The sequence below is a fragment of the Rana temporaria genome, chromosome 5 (genome assembly GCF_905171775.1).
Source record: "Rana temporaria chromosome 5, aRanTem1.1, whole genome shotgun sequence".
Taxonomy (NCBI): Eukaryota; Metazoa; Chordata; class Amphibia; order Anura; family Ranidae; genus Rana; species Rana temporaria.
In genome coordinates, this window is record NC_053493.1 from 375,570,410 (window position 1) to 375,594,353 (window position 23,944).

Genomic DNA, 23,944 nt, shown 5'->3' on the forward strand with positions numbered 1-23,944 from the left:
ATGTGATCACCAGAGGAGCTTTGCATTGTGTCATTGGGACAGCATAGGGTGTGTTTATATACTCCAACCAAACCGCGCTCATCAGCTTGAATTCCTCTGGCACTGAGATAATAATTTGCACAGTCAAATTACTTCCTTTTAACCAAGGGACTAATCCTCTCTTAATGTCAACCTATAGGCGACCAGAAAGAGAAAGATCGCCATTCGCAAAGCCCAGGGGAGGAACGCAGAGGCAATCCGGGAGCTGAATGAGTATCTGGAACAGTGAGTGTTTTACAAGGGGATTTTGTTTTGCACTTCTGCTATGTTTTTTTAATTAAAAAGGAATTTGCATTCGACTTAGGTTCCTTTTTGCATCCAAGCTGTTCTTTTTTTCCAAGCTCTTTCCCACCCCACCCAGCATCTCATGCGTTTGACCCCCTTCTCTTTGCAGATTTGTGGGTGACCAAGAAGCTTGGCACGAGCTTGCTGAACTTTACATCAACGAACTTGAGTAAGTTACTGAATATTAAGGTTGTCTGTTAAAAGTAACGTAGAATGCATTCTATAGCTTTCCAGAGAACCACAAAAGATCGTAAATTGCAATGAAATTTTTTTTTTTTAAATTGTAATGAAAATACTATATTGGGTAAGAATACTTTTTTACATTTTTACATAGACCTCTTTTTAAAAAAAATAAGCATACAGTCCAACAATTACAAAAATTACAAGTTTGCAACATTTTACCTCCACGCCACAGAACCAAAAAAAAAAAAACCTCTAAATATTTTTTACGTGTATACCATAGATTATTGCTGCCACCTTAAAAGATAAATTTGCACATCCAGTGTACCCAATATTTATAATCCACACCCAGGTACAGTGGCTTTAATGGACACAATTATACATAAAAATTAATAATATGAAAAAAAATATATATAAATCAATGTCAAGTGTACACTCGTGATTCCCTTAAAGTGTTTTCTTAATAATAATATCTTCTTAACTGTTGTGAAAACTCCACACAACACCATGTACTTCAGTGACACCCGCTTTTTGTTAAAAACACAAATGTTATTAAAATAGACTCGGTGAAATGTATATATACAGTGTGTGTGTGTGTGTGTGTGTGTGTGTGTGTGTGTGTGTGTGTGTGTGTGTGTGTGTGTGTGTGTGTATGTATAGATCTATATATACCGTGTTTCCCCGAAAATAAGACCTAGCGCTATTTTCCAGGAGGGCTGCAATATAAGCCCTACCCCGAAAATAAGCCCTAGTTCGAGGTGATTGTGTGATTTTTGAGGAAACACAGTATAATCCTGTTAAGGCGGTGTGCAGTGTGTGTGTGTGTCTCTCTAGCGGTGTCGGGTGCTTTTGATACAGAGCGACGTTCAGCTGATCTCCCTGCTGGTCTCCTCTTCTCCCGCCTGTCTGCATGGGATCTTGGCCCCCCTCCCTTCACAGAGCTTCGGCGGGTCACTAAAAGTACCGTACGGTGCAGAGCCTCTGCAATCAACGTGTGTGGTATGCAGCATGTATACTCCGGTCTCCACAAGGTATTTACAGGTTTACAGGTATTTTTTTTCCTCACTTGCTGGTGTGCCCTCTTCCCTGCTTTGAGCATTGCAGAGGGAGGGGGGCTGGGGTCCCTCGCTGGTGGCTGGGAGAGGTGGAGGAAGGCTGAGGTGTTTGGCACTGTTGGATTGCAGGGGCACACACATTTTGTATTGAAAGAAAGAATTTGGGCATTTTAAGTTTTTTAAAACTGGGCATTCCTGACAGGCAGGGAGAGAGAGAATATATTAAGACCTACCCCGAAAATATGCCCTACTGGGTCTTTTGTTGCCAAAATTAATATAAGACCCGGGCTTATTGTTGGGGAAACACGGTATGTATGTATGTATGGTGCCCACCAGGAAGCTGACACTGGAACTGCACTAATCACAAGTAGTTGGACATTTTCTGATCTGTGCAGCTGCGGATCTGGAAAGGTCTCACTGCCTGTGATTAGCGCTGCGCAGTGTCCGCTTCTTGGCGTGCTCAGGCATGTGGAGTTGTGAACGTGTTTGAGCCCATTTTTAGTCACTAGATGAGACTTCACAAACTAGTATATACTATAGTAGATTGTTCATGTCTCATGTGTCAATGCATTTCGCAGCAAAAGCCGCTGCTTCCTCAGGACAGGACGGTGTAGTATAAATTCACAAGATAAAAAATATAAGAAATGAACACCAAATTAATTCATCAAATTAATGTATATATAAAGGCATATGTGAGAAAATACATGGCATATGGTTTATGGCGAAGAACAAAATGTCTCTCGGGTGGAGACATAGACGGTCCCCTATGCCCTAGACAGATATTTTTGCTTTTATCTTGATTTCACTGTCTTGCTATGTACACGAAAGGTCTTGTTTTTTGAAGAAAAATAAAATAAAAAAAATAAATAAAAATGTATATAGCTACTCTTACATAACTACAAATGTAGGTGTCTAGTCTATATTAATTAATTAATAACACTGAGGCATTGGGAAGGGGGTATCCTGGGCTGGCCTTCAGTTATTTTGGGTTTTGTTTTATCTTGCTATTGTCCTTTCCTCCTGTAGGCGGCAGTATAACAGAAAGTTTAAAGGATAAGTTCACATTTTAACAAAAAAAAATAATAATGCATTTTTTTGCAGGTAAAACAATATGCATTTTTTTTTTTTGGGTGCCTGTAAAGCATTGCACCAGCGATCAGCAGATCACTGATGCCATGCAAATCTCCTGCAGACCTGTCCGTATATCTGTGTGCTCATACCTCGTATACGCTGACAACCACAGCGCTCATTAAGGATGTGGAACTCTTCCACAATTGGTGGCTGCGGGGAGTATGGATATTTTTAAGAGACTCCTGGATGTGCATCTTAAAGAACACAATATACAGGGATATGGGAAATAATTATAGACACTGACACACGTGCACCTACACAGGTTGAACTGGATGGACTATTGTCTTTATTCAACCTTCCCTACTATGAGAACTACAAGCCAGCAGCCCCTAAGGCACAGAGGACTGTGAATGAGTTACGCGGCCGGGCATGTCACCGCTGACATCCGTGGCTCCATAGAGGAGCATGGGGCGCCCGTTCAGGTCCGCCTAAAAAACTGGCAGGCGGATCTGAACGGTCCGCCCGTGTGAAAGAGCCCTTACTGTGCGATTCCTGGTGTGAACCGACACAACATCTGATTCCAGACATTTGTATGGTGTTTTTTGATTTTTTTGATTAGCGGGAGAAGTGTTAAAATGTGTCCGGTTTTTCATACGGACTGTAATCTCATTGGAGAGTAGTGGTAATTGGGACTGCAAGGCACAGGCAGTAATAAATACATTGTCAGAAATTCTAACCTTATCCACACCTTACTAAGCCTCCAAGGTGGGGAGGAAAAAAGCTGGGACATATTGGGAAGAGGTTATGTAGTAGTTTTTTTTAACCTCAGTGTTTACTTTAGTATAATAACAGATAACAGAATAAGACAGAGATAAGGTTTGTGTTAAAGAATATTGATGCTGTTGGTGATCTATAAAGCACCTTTTTAATTTCTTTTTTTTCCTCTCCATTGTGTAGTTATGCGAAGGCTGCCTTCTGCCTGGAGGAACTCATATTGACAAACCCACACAATCACTTCTACTATCAGCAGTTTGCAGAAGTGAGTATTGTTAAATGTCACCAGATTTTCAAAATAGAATTCATAGACACGCATTGTGCGCTGTGACCAAATTGCAGTAACAGTGGGATTGACTTATAGTGGAATTGTTAAATAAAACCTGAGCCTACTCTGCTATGGTTTAGGAGTGCATGGGGGCAGGAGTGCGTAGTGCACAGAGTGCATGGAGTTATGGTGTGCATGGAGTTATGGTGTGCATGGAGTTATGGTGTGCATGGAGTTATGGTGTGCATGGAGTTATGGTGTGCATGGAGTTATGGTGTGCATGGAGTTATGGTGTGCATGGAGTTATGGTGTGCATGGAGTTATGGTGTGCATGGTGGCAGGAGTGCATGGTGGCAGGAGTGCATGGGGGCAGGAGTGCATAGTGCACAGAGTGCATGGGGGCAGGAGTGCGTAGTGCACAGAGTGCATGGGGGTAGCATTAACAAAGAGTGTGCAGAGGGTTTGCAGAAGTGAGTATTGTTAAATGTCACCAGATTTTCAAAATAGAATTCATAGACACGCATTGTGCGCTGTGACCAAATTGCAGTAACAGTGGGATTGACTTATAGTGGAATTGTTAAATAAAACCTGAGCCTACTCTGCTATGGTTTAGGAGTGCATGGGGGCAGGAGTGCGTAGTGCACAGAGTGCATGGAGTTATGGTTTGCATGGTGGCAAGAGTGCATGGTGGCAGGAGTGCATGGTGGCAGGAGTGCATGGTGGCAGGAGTGCATGGTGGCAGGAGTGCATGGTGGCAGGAGTGCATGGTGGCAGGAGTGCATGGTGGCAGGAGTGCATGGTGGCAGGAGTGCATGGGGGCAGGAGTGCGTAGTGCACAGAGTGCATGGGGGCAGGAGTGCGTAGTGCACAGAGTGCATGGGGGCAGGAGTGCGTAGTGCACAGAGTGCATGGGGGCAGGAGTGCGTAGTGCACAGAGTGCATGGGGGCAGGAGTGCGTAGTGCACAGAGTGCATGGGGGCAGGAGTGCGTAGTGCACAGAGTGCATGGGGGTAGCATTAACAATGAGTGTGCAGAGGTCAGGAGTAAGTTCCGCACAGAGTGCAGGAATCGGCAGTAATGAACAGAGTTGAGGAGTGCGTAACGCACAGAGGGCAAGGGGGTCAGTAGGGCATAAAGCATAAGTGCTGTTTTGGGCATCAGAAATATTGTTCCAGACTTCAAAAGTTGATTGAGGTATCCAGTTGGGTTCTCCACCCACAGGTTACACACCAAACCCTTACAGCGCATTGTATTCAATATGGTATAAGCATTTCCTACTGCACTGCTCTCATGTGTTCAGTGTGTGCAGCAGCAATTACAGCCTCACCGCCCAGTGACGAACACTCTCCTCTCTCTTTGCCACCCACGGCCAGCACACTCCCTTTGCTGTTGTTAGGTGGATGTACTATATGGGTGGCTCTCACTGGGGTACGCACTGGGTTGGTGTAAGCTGTTTTACTTTCCTAAATGGTCAGAAAAAGAAAAACGGTCCGCCTACTGCGAGATCGTTGGCGCCTGCACAGTGTGAATAATGAAACACAGCCGGTGCCAGGGATGTTCGTTTGCGAGGGACCTTCTCTGTCAAACTGGCGCCAATGGTAACCTTTTAATATTGTTAAATTATTTAAATGCTTTAATTTAAAGTGCACCTGCCCATCAAGTGCAAAGCAAAAGGTTTACTTCCATTACCCGCTCCCCCAGCACCACATACACTCATTTGCTCCTATGCCACTACATTCAGCTGTCATGTACAGTCCTCTTCAAACTGCCAGTCATTCGATTTGCCTCTAGACCAGGAAGTACTGTATTATTTTATTGTTCTCAGCAGCTGAACAGATTAACAAAGTTACAAAAAGATATTTGTTGCTGCATGGGGGAATCGTAAAACAGATTTTAGATGAATGTGTAGTCTTGTCAGCCAGAGCTTTGCTTCATTGAGCCCACGTTCACATCGGGTCGATTTGGCATGCGCTTTGACCTGTCAAATCACATGCCAAATTGGCAGGTAGTACCAGCAATGGCACCATACAAATTGGTGCGCTGCTGCAAAGTTCCTGTACTACTTTTGGTGACTACCGGGGTCGATTTGTATAGACATCTGTGCATGAAACCTTACAGATGTCTGTCAAATCGCCCCCAAAGTCAGACTGACATGCGGGTATGAAGTGGGCGTTCCTAATCACAGGCTGTGATTGACGTGCTTCCGACTGGCGCATACTGCGCGTCACGAGTTGCCGAAAGAATCCGAACGTCGGTGCGCATGCGCCGTATAGAGCCGCACCGACGTTCGGCTTCTTTCGGCAACTCGTCACGCGCAGTATGCGCCGGTCGGAAGCACGTCAATCACAGCCTGTGATTAGGAACGCCCACTCCCGCGAGGAATAGTGATGGACAGGAGAGAAACTGCTGCAGTACTAAGGTAAGGATAGCGATTAAAAAAAAAAAAAAACAACGGATTAGTTATTGTCTATGCCCGTAGGTTTACTTGAGCCAAAGTCAAAATTTAGGGTGAACCTCCGCTTTAACTGTTTTTGGCACAATAGTACTTTTTTGTTGATATTGTTTTTTTTTTGTTTTTTTTTTCTAAGGTAAAATACACCCAAGGTGGACTTGAAAATCTTGAACTTGCTAGAAAATACTTTTCCCAGTCTTTGAAGCTGAATAACCACAACATAAGGGCATTGTTTGGCCTTTATATAGTAAGTTTCATTGGGGTTGGGAGAATTATGTTTTCATATCCATCATCTAAGTTACTGCTTCCTTTTACAGCTAGTCTCATGATTTGCTGATGTCATTACTGTGCTGCTTTTTATTCTCCTTGATGAAGTTGAAGCTGTATTGGAGGGCTTGTAGTGTATTCATCTCCTTGCTTCTGCTTCCCCCATTCTGGGGATTTGGGCTTTTTTGTACTCTGCTGCCTATTTTTGATCACTACCCCACCACTCCTTAATACAGAGCAGAACTGATATGTAGAAGCAAAGCTCTGCTCCTCTACCAAGATGGCTTCTTCCACACAGACCCCATGCAGAGTAAGAACAAGCAAGTAGTCACTAACTAGGAAAAGATTAGCTATGAGGGGCCTACAGATGATACTGGTAACTAAGGATGAGCTCCGGCGTGTTCGCAAACCCCACATGCAGAGCCTCCCAGGAAGTTGGCACTGCACTGCGCTAATCACAGGCAGGGAGACATTTCCCGATGCGCAGCTGCAGAGATTGGGGAATGTCTCACTGCCTGTGATTTTCGCAGCGCAGTGCCGACTTCCTGGCAGGCTCTGCACGTGGGGTTTGCAAACACGCCGGAGCTCATCCCTACTGGTACCTAGTCATTGGCCCTCAGCTTGCTTTTTGTGTTCACAGTTTTCATAGTTCAGGTCATCTTTACCTCTTTTTCTGCCAGAGACAGTTTTGCATTTTTTGTTTAAGGACCAGTTCACACCAGACGCAGTTCCGCACAGTTTCATGTGCATTTTTTAGGGCTGCAACGAACGATTTTTTTCATAATCGATTAGTTGGCCGATTATTGTTTCGATTAATCGAATAATCGGTTAATAACCTTAAAAAAAAAAAATTACTGCGATTTGCATTTTTTTTGCCCAATTTGTTGGGCAGATTATAAAACACAAATTGCCACACAAATGTTTTTCTTTAGCTTCTCCATTGAAGTATATTGAACCAAAAAAACAAAAACAAAATAGCACCATTTTGCATTAAAAAAAAAGTCCTTGCACTTTCCAAATACACAGCAGCTGAAAAAGGTGTGACTCAGGCCTGAGATGTTTAGTAACACAATGGGGTTAAAAAAACGAAAATTAGTACAAAAAGAGCAAATAATCGCTACTATATAAGGGGTTAATTTTTTACTGTGGGACAGTGAAAGTAATATTTACCGTAGAGATTTGCTATTTTTGTACTATAAAGGGCTATTTTTTTTATTTTTTTAACCCCATTATGTTACTGGCCGATTAATCGATTATGAAAATGGTAATCGATTAATTTCATAATCGATTAATCGATTAGTTGTTTCGGCCCTACATTTTTTCTGCACTAAAAATGCATGCACAGTGTTTTCCATGTATTCCAATGGCTCTAGTTGGCTCTAGTTCATACCATCCAGTCAGTTTCTGGTGCAGAAACTGACCGGAAACTGACTGCATGGTGTGAACTAGAACCAACTAGAGCCATTGGAATACATTGAAAACACAGTGCATGCATTTTGTGCAGAAAAAAAGCGCACAGAACTGAACGGAACTGTGTCTGGTGTGAACTGGCCCTTAAAAATAATTTTAGGCCTGAGGATCGCACAAACCCCCATAACATTATATATTTTCTGAAAGCAGACACCCTAGAGATCAAAAATAGTGGTAGTTTCATCCAATTTTTTATATTGCACAATATTGCCGCAATGGTCTAGGAAAAAGTTAAAATTAGTCAAGATTACACTAAATAAAATTTTGGGACGCAAACAGATTGTCTTTTCTTTCTTCAAAGCCCTAGGTAGCTTTGTCCTCTTCCATTCTTCTGTTATCAGCCTGATAACTTCTGACAAGTTCTCAGAGACGGGAGATAGACGTGTGTGTTGGGGGAGGTTGCTATAAATAGATTAACACAAAGCTAAACTAGTCCCAGGCACGCTCTGCATGTGTGGGAAGGGGTGTGTGCCTTTCCTCCAATTAGCTGTCTCAGTCTCCGTGTCTAGCAATTATCCCCTCCTACAGGGGAACCATGAAGAGAAAATTCTAACAGGAAAGGAAGGGTACTTTCTAAACAGTATATAAAGATGAAGACCGCAAATATACATGTAAAACTTATGTAGGGAGATTTGTTTCATCTCTGTGTATCATCTGAGGACTGAAAGTATGGAATATTGCAATTCCATGTGTAGGAATAACAAAATGTAAGAATAATAAATCCTATAGGTTATTACGCATGTAAACAGTACATATAACCATGGGAGTAAATGGATGCAATGTGGTGTATATCAAAAGTGGCCAAAAACGTCTAAAATAATATATATATCAAAAGGGTGCAAACAACACAAAAAATAGCAATCGGAAAATACAATGAAATATCTCCATAATGCAAACAACGCCAGAGGTTGTGTGTCTAAAACATGAATGTGTAGATGGCACAAATCAACTGTAAAAAATTAGATATAACAAACTTCATAAAGGTGAGTTGCAAACGTCTAATACCACTATCAGTGGACATCCAAATGGGGGGAGACCAGTCCCAAGTCACGCTATATTCAATACTTCAAGTGATCTGTGTATAAATGGTGTGCTGTAGAGAGTATCACCCGGGAGTGCCTTCACCGTTGGGCAGGGGGAGAAATAAATACTCTTACCCTTCAAAGTGGACCCAGCTCACCTGCGCTTAATTCACACCAAAGACTTGAAGGGACTGGATCTACAGGACACCTCCTATCCACTGGAAAAACGTCTTTGTCAGATCGACTGCTGAAACTTCAGGATCTGATGTGATGGGGTCAAGTGTGCCAAGCTAGGATACCGCCAAACTTGAAGGGCATAAAAAAAGAAGAAAAAAGGTTCTCTACATAGTGTAAATCCAAGCTAACAAGCTGTATTTAGAAAATGTTTCAACAACAAAGCTTAAAATATAAAAAATATAAAACACTTCCGAAATAGGCAAAAAATTGCGTGGTATGGGCAGATGGAGCTGATGTGTGGACCCGACGAGTTTCTCAAACATGTGGAAAAAAACGCGCTAGTGTAAATAATTAATTAACTAAAATTAAGCTAAACATTATTAAGAGGCTGCGGCTGGCGTGCGATAACACAAAATAGCATAGAAAATTGGAAACAAAGCCGCGCCATAAACATATATTAATGTGATTAATAACAGTGTAAATGTGTCAAGTCCATATAGGGTTAAACGGATACAGGACAATTGTGGATCAAAACCAGTCCATATAATGGGGTTGATGACCAGTAGTTAACCCAGATCTCAAAATAGGAGATTCCTTAAAACTTTCTCAGGAAAAAATTCACACTACCAAAGTGACTTGATGCGTAAAATAAGTGAACCCTTCACCAATAATGAGAGGCCGCTTACCAGAAGGCAAGCACAAACAAGCAGATGGCTATAGCTCAGCCGCTGCCTTTGGTATTCCACAGGATCCCTCAGGGACAGATATCAGCAACCGCTCAAATAGTGTCACCATCCGATACATCCATTGAAAGATTTGAAAAGAAAGGCACCATAGCGTAACTCCGTAACAAATGGGCATTTAATAAAAGAGCAAATATACTTACAACACTTAGAAGTAAAAACAGCGTTTAAAATCAAACATAGCGTTCCGGCATACAAGGAGCCGCCCTTCTCTGCGTAGTGACGTCACTGCACGTCCTCCCAGATGCGTTTAGTCATCACCGAGTTTCTTAAACAGACATCAACTGGGGTACCATCACCGTACGGTGAGCTGGGTCCACATTGGAGGGTAAGAGTATTTATTTCTCCCCCTGCCCAATGGTGAAGGCACACCCGGGTGATACTCTCTACAGAACACCATTTATACACAGATCACTTGAAGTATTGAATATAGCGTGACTTGGGACAGGTCTTCCCCCATTTGGATGTCCACTGATGAACTGTTTAGTGATAGTGGTTTTGGACTTTTGCAACTCACCTTTATGAAGATTGTTATATCTCATTTTTTACAGTTGCTTTGTGCCATCTACACATTCATGTTTTAGACACACAACCTCTGGCGTTGTTTGCATTACGGAGATATTTCATTGTATTTTTCGATTGTTATTTTTTGTGTTGTTTGCACCCTTTTGATATATATATATATATATATATATATTATTTTAGAAGTTTTTGGCCACTTTTGATATACACCACATTGTATCTATTTACTCCCATGGTTATATGTACTGTTTACATGTGTAATAACCTATAGGATTTATTATTCTTAGATTTTGTTATTCCTACACATGGAATTGCAATATTCCATACTTTCACCTATGTTGATTTTATAATTAATGGTTCGTTCCATTTTTTCACATTCTACACTTTAAATTTTATTGCATTATTACAATTTTTGTCTGATTGTTGTGTTTAGCAGCCTTTTTTTCCTGTTTGGCACAATATTCGATATTTAATTTTTATCATCTGAGGCTGTTCACCTTACTGGGTATATGTGAGGGTTTACATTCACTTTAAATTTTGCATGCGCCCGTGAAATGGCGATACACTTCAATATCCTATATTTTCCTTAGGCGGCGCTTTAAATGCCACCTATAGATTGCACTGCATTCAATGTTTTCCTGGCCATGCTAATCGGGGACACTGACAGGTGGACCAGGCAGTGGTGTTTTACTTGTCTCTTCCGTGTCTTCAACAAGAAGGTGAGGAGAAGTGATGCATGTCGGCTTAGCTCCCTCCCCCTCTACCTGGCGGCACTGGCTATGCCGTTCCCGGGCCTGCAGATGGGGAAGTGAAGCTTGGGAGACATGGTGGGGGCGAGGGCGCTTCTGTTAGCGACTTCTTGCATCTGACAGCCAGAAGTCGGCTTCTAAGGTTTACCACCGGGATTGTGTGTAAAACCTGATGTATGGACCTGGCAGCAAAAGGGTTAAAGCAGAACTAAACACTACTTAAAGCGGTGGTTCACCCTAATAAAACATTTTTTTTTTTAATAGCATTAAATTAGGCATAGTAGCGCGAGCTACAGTATGCCTGTATTGATTTTTTTAGCCAGGTACTCACTGTGCAATCCTCTATAGAAGATTCCGACTCCCCGCGGGGAATGGGCGTTCCTATCAAGAGGGAGGATGATTGACGGCCGGCTATGGCACGTCACGCTTCTCCGGAAATAGCCGAAATAGGACTTGGCGCTTCACGGCGCCTGCGCATAGTCTGTGCGCAGGCGCCGTATAGCGCCGTGAAGAGCCGAGACCTGTTCCGGCTATCTTCGGGGAGCGTGACGTGCCATAGCCGGCCGTCAATCATCCTCCCTCTTGATAGGAACGCCCATTCCCCGCGTACCGGGCTAAAAAAATCAATACAGGCATACTGTAGCTCGCGCTACTATGCCTAATTTAATGCTCAAATGTTGTTAGTGTGGGTGAACCACCGCTTTAAAGAAAAAATGCTTGTGGTTAAGACTCTTCTGCCATAAAACCTACTTCTCTGCCTATCGATTTTTTAATTTTTTTTTTAAATTGCAGTTTGCCGCGCATATGTGGCTCTCTATAAATTGCCGTAATCTGTACATGGGTACAGATCAGCAGCAGTTTCAGTCCAAATCCTTGCCTCCAGCTCAAAGACTGACTTTCTTTCTTATTCATTAAGACCGGGCTAAAAAAATCAATACAGGCATACTGTAGCTCGCGCTACTATGCCTAATTTAATGCTCAAATGTTGTTAGTGTGGGTGAACCACCGCTTTAAAGAAAAAATGCTTGTGGTTAAGACTCTTCTGCCATAAAACCTACTTCTCTGCCTATCGATTTTTTAATTTTTTTTTTAAATTGCAGTTTGCCGCGCATATGTGGCTCTCTATAAATTGCCGTAATCTGTACATGGGTACAGATCAGCAGCAGTTTCAGTCCAAATCCTTGCCTCCAGCTCAAAGACTGACTTTCTTTCTTATTCATTAAGGAACACAAGAAGACCTTTGCCTTTGGGTTTTACTACCACCTTCATAAGGACTGGACACTCAAAAAAAAAAAAAAAAAGTATAGGCCGGTCTAGGATAACCCCTACAACTACCAGCATACCTAACCATATCAAGCCATACAGTTTGACATTTCTTCAGCACTTGCTTTGTCTCCAATGACACGCTTTGTGAGTAGGCAGATTAGGTTGAGCACCAGGGGCTGCTTCATTGCTCGGGTTATTTGGTGCATTCGTAATTCCTCCTTTCTGCCAGTTCCTGCTGTGGAAAAATGAAACCTGAGGGACTGAGTGCTATCTGTTGGATGTAGTATTGTGAGCCTGAGCTCTCTTTCCCAAGATTCAGCACCAAAAAGATATCGCTCCACTGCTGCTTTTGCATTGTCAAGATTCACGTGGAACTCAGGTTTTTGGTCTGTTCCTACTGCCCGCCTGCAGTCACTACGGATATCTCCGTCCATCCAACTATTATCTTCTGTGAACTGTCTGGGTTTCCTTAGTATCTGAGGCCTTTCCTCTTACCCTGAACCTAAATCTGAAATCGGTTATAAGCACATCTTGTCTAAATACAAGAGCCATGGGTATCCTTACTTGTGTATTTCTTCCAGATCTGTGCAGTAGTCTAGCATGAAACATTGCCTTTGTGTGGAAGCTTTCTGTAATAGACTGTTGCTCTCTTATTGTGCAGGGTGAATGGTCTTGTACCTTGTTTCTGCAGGGAGTCTGTAGTGGGGGGAACTCTTGGGCCCCTCCACAGCTCTTTTCTCTGCACATTCTATGTGCAGCCCGGTGATATTACTGTTTTTTTTTTTTTTTTTACAAGGGTTTGTTTACAAAAGCATTTGCTGCACTCAAAGTGACTTTATATCCTTTGTGGCTTTTGAAGAATATATTGAAATCAAAGTTTTTGTACCTGGGGTTCAGTTTTAAGCTGCTTTACTCCTACAAAATCTTGTAGATTAGTCCTCCAGCTTTAGAATTGGGTAAGTCTTCACTTTCCACGTTTTGTAAGATCATAATATAAAATTCTTGCTTCCCAGTTTACATTTTGAAGCTTCGGAAGTTGGGGTTACTTCTACATAGTTGGATCATTCCCTTGGTGGGAAGACTTGGAGAACGCCTCAGTGCTGGTGTTCAGATCCTGAGTTGGGCAGAACCTTATGCTGTGCTCATTTCAGCTGTGGATGCTTGGTGGACAGCTATTCCCAGCTTATTACATCAGGATTTGGGAGAGCATTCGCTACACTTAAGTGCATTCCAAGACTTGTTGCAAGATGAGGATGCTGAATGTGGCCCCACAGATACCTTGGTTCAACTGCATGCTTAACAGGTTTGGCTCCAGGTGCAGGAATCCTCTGGGAGTATTTATTTCATAGGATCTCAGTGCCCAGATCTAGGTCTTTCTTCCTGAGCTGCTTCCTAGACTTGAGATGGAGGGCTTTGTGGTGAATTTCCTTGCTCTGTACATCAACAACCTGATGAAGCTCCTGATTGTTTCTTCATTGGATCTAACATATAGTTAGATTTGAAGAGTTCAGAGCATCTCTTATTTAATTTTTTATTTATTTTTTACAATGCCTGTGAATATTCGTGCAAGGTCAATCGTAGATCTTTTTCCCTCTAAGGCAGTGGTTCTCAACCTGGGGGTCGAATGATGATTTGCCAGGGGTCACTGAATCCTGGGATTTTCCTGAAGCCCACACCACATTCTCAGCCGTTTTTACGACCACCCTGCATTGCTATCCCTGGAGCCTGTGGCCACTCAGCTGGGCTCTTCCTGGAGCCTGCGGCCACCCACTCAGCCTCTTTGCAGGCGCCCATTCCGTTTCACGGCTGGGGGCAAAAACTAGAGGTCAGCTGACTGGTGAGGAATGTGAAGTGGGAGAGGCTGGAGGAGACCTCATCTCCTGATTTTGGCATAGGTGTCACTGCTACGAGACACCACAAAGTCGGAGACACAGTGAGTAACACTACCTGTGATTATAGTTGCCATTAAAAGAACTCTGATAGCGCTAAATGTCTTTGGGTTAGGGGGCGCATATTACTTGTCTTGCCTTGGGTGCTGACAACCCATGCTACGAAAATGATTTTACTGTTAGGGGTCCCCGCAACTTGGGTTATTTTATCAAGGGGTCACGGCACTAGAAGGTTGAGAACCAAGGAGCTGCGGTGGCTCAACGCGATTGGCACTGCGCTGACAAGCCATTCACCTCTGCAGCTAGGGGTTCGGATCCTGGTCTTGGCTACATGTGAATTGAGTTTGGTGGCCTCAGCCTGGCTCCTGGTGGGTGTGCTATGCGAGGTAAGCCTGCGCTTAGTACGCCCACCCCCCTCCCACAAAAAAAACCACACTTACATGCACTCGAAATTGGGTTAACATGCACACACTTTGACCACGCAGTCTCTAAAAAGAGAGGCAAAGGACTAATGGGGCTGGTTGAGCGGGCTAGATCCTCTCACTCCCTTATAGGGAGTCCCTCTGCCCCGTTGGGCTTCAAAGCGGAGCAGGTAGGGCGGGCTGTGTGGGAGGACCCCCTCACACACCCGCCATTGCCACCCGGGGCATGGAGAAAGGTGGCAGATTGCCTCTGGGGGAGGCCTGCCTACTCCTAACTCCTGCAGTCCGGCTCCTCTCTCTCGAGTACACGCACAAAATACACTTTAAAAAAAATAAAAAAAAAATAAGGTTTCCCCCTTTCTAGCTGATAGGTTTAAATTAGAAAGCAACTCTTTGCACTAACAATTCTGCATCCTTCCTTACTATTTGGTTAAAATGTTACTCTTTTATCCCTTGCTTAAAGCGGTGGTTCACCCAAAAATCAAATTTCTGTCACTAGATCTAGCATACTGCTGACATCTGCAGTATGCTGTATTTTTTTTAATTTTTTTTTGTACTTATCATTTTAGCCGTATTTCTTCTTCTGCACCGAGCGCCGTATCCTTTCGGGTATAGGCGTTCCTAAATAAAGCTCAGTTGATTGACAGCTTGGATACCGCGTCACACCATCAGGAAATAGCCGACGTGACTCTTGGCAATTTACGGCGCCTGCGCAGTCAGCTCTACACGGCAGGCGCCGTAAGCAGCGGAGAATCACGTCGGCTATTTCCGGATGGTGTGACGCGCTTATCAAGCCCGTCAATCAACTGAGCTTGATTTAGGAACGCCCATTCCCCAACGGATTCCCCGCTCGTAGCCGGAGAAGAGATACGGCAACAACGATAAGTACAAAAAAAAAAAAATACAGCATACTGCAGATGTCAGCAGTATGCTGGATCTAGTGACAAAACGTTGATTTTCGGGTGAACCTCCGCTTTAAGACATTGTGTGTAGGTTCCCCATGTACCTTTTACTCTTTTGTCCCTTGTATCCCTGTGAGATGAAACTTTGGTTCTTTCTGCATTCTCAGGATCTGCCATTTGGACTTCTTGCTAACCTTTTCATTTCAACCCTCTGGGATTCTTCCCTGGCAGCCCTGCCTCTGTAAGGCGAGTTTGACCTGTCAGCCTTCAGACATGGAATCATCACCCTTTGGGCCTGTAATGGATCAGGTCACTTGAGGCACCGGCTGCCTTATGGCCTAGGAGCGTTTTGAATCCGCTTCTTAAACAGATTCTTGTTCGTCAATCCTTCTGTCCATCTACAATTCTCCAAGAGGAACTTGCTTTTTTCTTTTATTTATGATGCAGGCTGTAAGTCTGTCTCACAGCCATTGATGCCTTGTGTCGGGCATCCTGGACCAATCCTTTAGGGTCATTCAGTTCCACCATGTTTTGTGAAGTTCAGGTAACCAGCTGAAAGTTGGGTCTTTTAGATTTTGATTTGCTCCCCTCCCTTTTGAAACATTCCCAACTGGTTGTGGGTGTTTCTTGTTCTTCCAGCATCTAACATTGGTTGATTAAATTGCTTGTATGACAACAGGATGGAACTGTGGATACAGAAGTGGCAGGTCCTAACTGCATTAGAAGTCTATATATGGACAATAACATGGACTTTATAGGCACAAGTACATAAGATTTAGTAAGAATTTTTTTTTTTTGCAAAAAGTGTTAAAATATAAGCATATAAAATTACAGAACAAATATTGCCTAGAGAGTATACTGTATATGACACAACCAAAACCCATTCCTGGTAGACAATCAGGCTTGGTGTAGGTAGATGTGGTATGAAAATGCTCTACATATTGCACGCATCAGCGCTTCGTCAGGAGCTCAGGCAAAAATTGTAAATAAACAAAAACACATAATTCAGATGGAGTAATAATTACTGCTAAATATAATCATACTGATGTCAAACATGGTATTGGTTGTCAACTCCCCTGACACCAGCCACCCATACCCCACACCAGGGTAACTCCGGAGCAAACTGCAAATACAGAGGCGCACATAAAACAGCTAACTGCCAACTATAACTAAAGCAGTAGAGTCTGCCAAATTTGCGGTTTGCTCCGGTGTTACCCTGGTGTGGGGTATGGGTGGCTGGCACCATTGGGGGAATTGACAACGAATACCATGTCTGACATCAGTATGATTATATTTAGCAATAATTATCACTCCTTCTGAATTATGTGTTTTTGTTTATTTAGAATATTTGCCTAAGCCCCTGAGGAAGTACTGACGCACGAAACATGTAGAGCATTATCATACCACATCTACCTACACCAAGCCCGATTGGATACTGGTTATTCAATTTTGACCCCATACATCTACCAGGAATGGGTTTTGGTGGTTTTATACAGTATACTCTCTAGGCAAGATTTGTTCTGTGTAATTTTATATGTTTATATTTTAACCATTTCTGCAACAAAATAAAATATTTTTTTTTATTAAATCTTGTGTACTTGTGCCTATAAAGTCCATGTTCTTGTCCATATATAGTCATCTAACATTGAATGTTAGACTGACATCCTGTCTTCTGTTCTCTTTTACCAGAGGGAAATGCCAGGTTTGAGCACAGGTCCTTCAGACGACTCTTCGAGCTGCAGATAGTCCCCAGTTTTACATTGTCCTTGGGCATGTTAGTAGTGTTTGGTCGCCCTCCCCTAAGTTGAACTGTTTTTTGACATCCTGAAGGTGAGAGACTTTCAGTGCCCCTCAGTGAATGTAAAAGAAAATTGGATTTTTGTACTTTAAAGTCTTTTTCTTGGAGTCCATTGAGAGCCGCAGGTCCCACCACCTGTGTTATGGCCATGCTTTTGTTACTGCTTTACTCCAAAACTGAGGCATGCTGGTAGTAGAAGTGGTTATCCTGGGCTAGACTTCATTTTTTGTTTTTTGTTTGAGAGTGTCAATTGCTCCTGTAGGTGGCAGCAAAACCTGAAAGTGAAAGACTTTGTGTCCCTCAATGGACCTCAAGAAATGAATTTTACAGTAAGTACAAAAATCCTATTTTCCAGTAATATTATTTTTTCCACTAATTGCAACTTCTGTATAGATTACCCTGTTTTATTTCCATGAGATATAATTCCTTTCATTTGTCATTGAGAATTCCTGGCATTCTTCGATTTCTTTTCAACACAATCCCAATGGACTGCTGGTGATTTAAACGCTAGAAACTCTCAAGATGGCCACATGAAATCAGTAGAATTGTTTTACTTGGGCACAGTGACACCACAAGATGAAGTAGTTTTATTGGCTGTAATTAATCTCCATTAGGGTTTAGGTGATATTTACTAATCCTGTTAAACTGCTGTTATTTTCAGTCATCAGTCCACATCGCTTCAAACCCCAAAGCTAGTGCAAAAATGAAGAAGGATAATGTGAAGTTTGCCACTTGGGCCTCTAATCAGATAAAGAGAGCATACCAGGTAAGTTTTGTGCACAGTAAGACATTTTTCTTTTATTAAAACAGAACTCCCAGATATGCAAATATTGTCTAAATGCAAGAACGTGTGTATTCTTGCTTTGTGTTTATCCTCCAAATCTGTGCAGTATGAAACTTTGCCTTTGTGCAGGAGCTGCCTGAAATAAAGACCGGTCACTGCGTCTCTCTCTCTCTCTACTTGTGCAGGGTGACTTTCCCTTCCTAGGGGTAGATTTCCTCTCACTTCCTGTTGTCTTCCTCCATGTGTAAATATGAGTTGAATGTAAGTCAGATGTTTGTAACTCGGGGACTGCCTGTCTGTATTCCTCACTCAAATTTTGGATTTTCCCTCACATTTTTTAGTCTTCGTAAACAAAGTTCAACAGGCCAAAAAGAGCACAAAGCTCCCTATTAAAACAGCAATGAAAACCTGACCCCTTAACGCTATTCAAACTTAAAGCGGTTGTAAACTGCTGCAGGGGAAAAAAAAAGTTCCCCTGTATGACAATTGCCTAATGTGCTGTGTGCATCGCATACTAGCGCATTATAAAATACTTACCTTAGAAGTAACAAAGCCCTCCAGCAGCACCCGGTCACCTCTTACAGGGCTTCCATCTTCCCCCAGTCTTTCTTCGGGGGTTTGCGGACTCCGGCTGTGAGAGTGACTAGAGCCACAATGACATCACTACCGCTCATGCGCACGGGAGCCCTGAAGGTCCTGCACGGTATGCATCCTGTGTGAATATTTCCTAAATGGTGCCCATTTAAGCGATATTAATTTCTTTATCGTACACCACGGGACACAGAGCCTTAAATCATTACATAATTGGTTGTTTGGTCACCAGAGGTGATTGGACACTGTCACAACCAATCAAAGACAGTTCCCCTCCATATAACCCCTCCCATCAGGGAAGTACCTTAGTTTTTTCGCCAGTGTCTAAGGTGTTGGATGCAAGGAAAATGTGCTGACGAAAGCTCTGCCTAAGAAGCCCTATGAGGATAGAGAGTTACACTGTGGGTCCATCCAAGACGCTTAATTATATTACGCCAAAACTAGATGGTATCCCGACCTCGTGGAGAGGTGTCGCCTGTAATGTCTCTCTTTGGAGGACTGGGGTCCAGCCCTTTGCTCTATAAGCTAAAAGTCCTGGTAAGAGTCTTTTACAAGGCCCAGGGAAGAGGTCTCCTTTAAGTAGGAACCCATATCCCCGAAGGTTGGCACACAGACCCCGCCGAGATGAGGGAAGATTGGTATATTTTGCCTACAAGGCTTACCCGTAGGTAAAAATCACAAAGATTGCTTTATTCCTTCATCAACACAGTCAGTGTTGATGGGGGAAACCCTCCCGCATCGCTATTGTGTTCTGTCAGCAGGGACCGCAAGGAGACTTCCCTACCAGTAGAATTCAACGATCTGTTCTGGCGGCTATAGCCATCAGCAGTGATCGGGTGGAAAGAAAATTGACAGGCTGGTTGTACTGAAGCAGATTTGACTACAGTACAACCAGCCTGCGCCTAGATGGGTCGAAATTTGGCTGGTTCAGCTGGAATTAAATGAATTTTGATCTGTCTGTGGCCAGCTTCAGAAATAATAATTCTGTTTGTAGATACACTATACACTTTAACATTTAGAGGAAGAAGGCAGAATTTTGGCAAGCAGCAATGCATTACATTATTTTTTAGATGGGAAATCTTTGTGATTCGTTTTTTTTTTTTTTTTTTACATTTTTGGACACGCTGACGAATTTCAATATGCCCAGACACATTTTTTTTAATTGCAGATTTAGCAGTTGAATAATATTAGCCAAACTATTTGGTTTCTGAAAGGCTGTTCCATGTGATTAATGTGGACAAAATAATTGCTCGTCAGACAAAACGACCTCAATCAGCTTGTCGTTACCAGTGATCAGAATTGTGTTTGACGTTCGATGTGTGTACTAGTGGTATTTATTCTAGCATACTTGCACACCTCGGCTAACTAAGTCCAGGCAGACTGGATCATGAGCAGCCCTGTGCTCGGTGCTGTTAGTGTGAATGTTTCAGAGTGCTGTCTTTTCAATCACTTTGTAGGTAATGTTTATACAACCTGATGTGTTTTAAACAACGTTTGAAGTTTTTATGGTACAGCATATGTGTTTTATTTGTGACATTCTATCTTTATTACACCACAAGAGGCAATTTATATCATGTTGCGATTTCTATTTAGAAACCTCTGGTGCCCTTTGCATCTAAAGCAAATGTGTACTATAGTAAAAAGAAATAAAACCAAGAGCAGGCATTTAATTCAGTGTGGCCGACACAGATTTTTTGTGTTCATTCAGAGCAGCCAGGGGCGCCCAAAAACCACAGATCCAAACCTTTGACTCCAGTAGAGAGCTCTGAAGATCGAGCTCTAACCTATTACCTCCATCTCTTAAAGTGGGTAAATTCTAAAGGTTTTCCACCTCAATGCATTCTTTGCATTAAGGTAAAAAAAAACACCTGTGTAACAGCCTATCCCCGATTCAGCATTGTGCTTGAGACCATCAACTCTCTGGGCTCTGTCACTCCTTTACTCTTCTCTGGGCGCATTTAAAGGGGTTGTAAGGGTTAAAAAATAAAATAACAACAAACATGTCATACTTACCTCCACTGTGCAGTTCTTTTTGCACAGAGTTGCCCCGATCCTTGTCTTCTGGGGTCCCTCAGCGTCTGTCTTGGCTCCGCCCTGCAAGAGCTAACCACCTTCATGGGAAGCGCTCTCTCAAGGGGGTTAGCTTGTGGGCACGCTCCCGTGTGATACAGTGGCGGCCATAGCCGCCAAGTGCATCACTCGGCCCCGGCGCACCGCGTCATTGATTTGTTTGACAGCAGCGGGAGACAATGGCTGCGCTGCTATTAATCTTCAATGAAGAGCTGCCTCAGGCTGGGGGAAAGCATCGTGGGATTGTGCCCACAGAGTTTCGTGGCTCAGCTAAGTGAAACGGGGGGGCTGGGGGGCCCGAGAGTGCAAGGTGTTTTTTTCACCTTAATGCATGGGAAGCATGAAGGTGAAAAAACAACCCCTTTAAAGCAGCAGAAGCCATTAACTCCTGCCACTGTCAATCGCATCCTGTAACTGTGGGACTGAGTTGAGCCCGCACAAGTTCCCCCATAGAAAGCGGAGCAGAGCCAGGAGCATCAGCAGGGCACCAGAGAATATGGGGATCAGAGCTGCTGTGTGCAAAACCACACAGAGCAGGTAGTTATAACATGTTTATTGTTTTAATAGAAAAATAAGAAGCTTTAATCATTTGTTAATGTGATGAATGACTTTTTGACTAGGTACAGGAAGGTATGTGCCAAATCTAGATTTTGACCAAAATATAGATTTGCATAGTGGAGTATCATGAGTTCCAGTTTAACAGTAAAGCTCTGAAAGAACAATGGGAGGTATGTGTAGGTACATTAAACTACCTTCATTTAAAGTGGATCTGAACTTCAAAAGTGAGGGTTTGCTATGGTATAAAAACCATCTTGAATTAGTGTGCCTATGTAGTACACTGAAAAACATCCTTTTCCTAGGCACTCCTCCTGTGTCTTATAGCTGTATATTTGCAGTGTAAGATCTAAGGCACTCTTATATGTCACTTCCAGTCTTGTGAGATTTGGAGTTCAAAAGGGTGTTGCCACTACTGTGCTGCTCACTGTTCTCCTTGCTGGAGAGGAAGGTGTTCATGAGACCTACAGTGCAAGGATCTCCCTGCTTGTGCTTTATTCTCTCTGTGGATCTATGCTTTTTGAACCTCTTCTTGCTGCTGCATCCATTTATCAGATCACCAATCATCAGGGGGTCATCACTGGTATGAGGAAGCAAAGCCCTTCCTCTGCCAAGATGGCAGAAAACGATGCATTGTAAGTCAGTAGTGTGGAAAAAGATTATCTACAGGAAGCCAACCTACTTGCATATACCAATACCTGGTGACTTGACTTTTGCCCTATGCTTGTCTTATTTGAGAACCAGCTCCCACAGTACAGTTTCTTTTTAAAATAAATAAATAAATAAATGTGTTGGCTGCCATTATTAGTGTCTATTGAAAATGTTGGTTACCTGACCTGGAAGAAGTATGCAGATCAGCAGTTACAGTACAGAGGTTTTAGACAGCCAAGCAACATGCATTTTTAAAAGGAAGGCAGAAATAATGGCCCCTGTTTTATTTTAGTACGGATTTCTTTTTATGCCCGCTGTCCATTTTTACTACAGTGCTTTGCAAACATTTTCGGCAGGTGTGAAGAAATACTGCAAAGTAAGAATGCTTTCAAAAATATTTATTTCTCTTTTTGTCCATGGACGGACACAGCTCCTTAAATCTTGATATTTGGGTTATGTTCCTGTTCATAGGAGAGGACTAGTCCTCTCCTATGAACAGGAACATAACCCAAATGTCAAGATTTAAGGCGCTGTGTCCGTCCATGGACAACAGAGAAAAGGATTTTACGGTGAGTACAAAAAATCCTATTTGTTGTTTATTCTTTATCAATATGCAAAGTGAGCAAACAAAAGAAAAATCGATATTTGGTGTGACTATCCTTTGGCTTCAGACCAGCATCAGTTCTTACACTTGCACACTTTGTACACTTCACAAAGTCAGGGATTTTGTAGGATTAGTCAGGTGTATGATTAATCACTTATACCAAGCAGGTGCAAATGAACGTCAATTTCTTATGTAGATTGAAACATAGTCATTACCTGAAACAGCTGTGTAAGAGGTTTAAAACTGGGTGAGGAACAGCCAAATTCTGCTACTAAGCTGAGGTTGTTTCATGTCACAGGTCATACACCATAGCAAGACTGGGCACAGCAACAAGACACAAGGTAGTCATACTGCATCAGCAATATCTCTCCCAGGCAAAGATTTCAAAGCAGACTGGGGTTTCAAGGTGTCCAGTTTAAGCTCTTTTAAAGAAGCACAAAGAAACACATGAAGTCTTCGCCCCCCTTCCCTTTACAGGACCATTGACAAGGTGCAGCGTGACTCACACATGTGCAGTAGGAAGCAGGCTGTGAAGCTGCAAGGCTTTACTTCCTGTTTGCCTTAATAGAGATGCCAGGGCCTGCACCCAAAGTTGATTAAAATATTGGCTTGGGTGAGGACATTGCGGGATACCGGGACAGGTGTCTGTCTGACTTAAAAAAAAATCTGTAAGACCCTGGAGCTACTCCTTAATGTAGCAGATGACATTCACATCATGCTTACTTTGCCTCGGCACTAGCAGATGTTGCGTAGTGCCATCAGCACATAACTGGCAGAAACCAGTGGTACCTAGGTACACCCATCTGCTGTCTGGAGATGTCTGGCCAGAAGTGGTCTTCATGGGAGAATTGTGGGCAGCGAATCATACCTCCGGCATGGAAACAAGACTAAGCCAGTTAACTATGCACAAAAACATGATGCGTCAACCTACCTGCCGAGTTCCTTCAAAAACTGTGTACAAGTGTACCTAGAAGAATTGATACTGTTTTAAAGGAAAAGGGTGGTCACACCAAATACTTGATTTGGATTAGTCTTCTGTTCATTTACTTTCTGTTTTTTTTTAAAGCAGAGTTCCACTTTAAGCAGTCCTGACCCCCTGGCAAGCCATATTTGACATGTCATTTTTTTTTGTGGGGGGACGGACTAACGAGTACCTAGTTTTGACAGGTACCCAGCTGCCACTTTGGCCTAGGCGGCCCCTCTCTTCCTGCAATCCTCTGTAACCAATGTTCCTGTAACGTGCTGTCTACGTCCTTTGGCACTTTGACAATAAAGTAACTATTCTACAGAAGTTCTTCCTTCCATGGTGTGCGACCAATTTTATTTTTCTTCAACTAC

At 42.8% G+C, this 23,944-nt stretch overlaps 1 protein-coding gene across 1 annotated transcript in view; it reads left to right on the forward strand.

Annotated features, from left to right (window-relative positions):
* EMC2 (ER membrane protein complex subunit 2) overlaps positions 1–23,944 on the forward strand; it is a 127,690-nt gene that overhangs the window by 93,871 nt on the left and 9,875 nt on the right. The window contains exons 7-11 of the mRNA XM_040354853.1: positions 179–264; positions 434–493; positions 3,588–3,669; positions 6,261–6,371; positions 18,013–18,117. Of these exons, the coding sequence (XP_040210787.1) occupies positions 179–264; positions 434–493; positions 3,588–3,669; positions 6,261–6,371; positions 18,013–18,117 (444 nt within the window). The remainder of the gene's footprint in view (positions 1–178; positions 265–433; positions 494–3,587; positions 3,670–6,260; positions 6,372–18,012; positions 18,118–23,944) is intronic.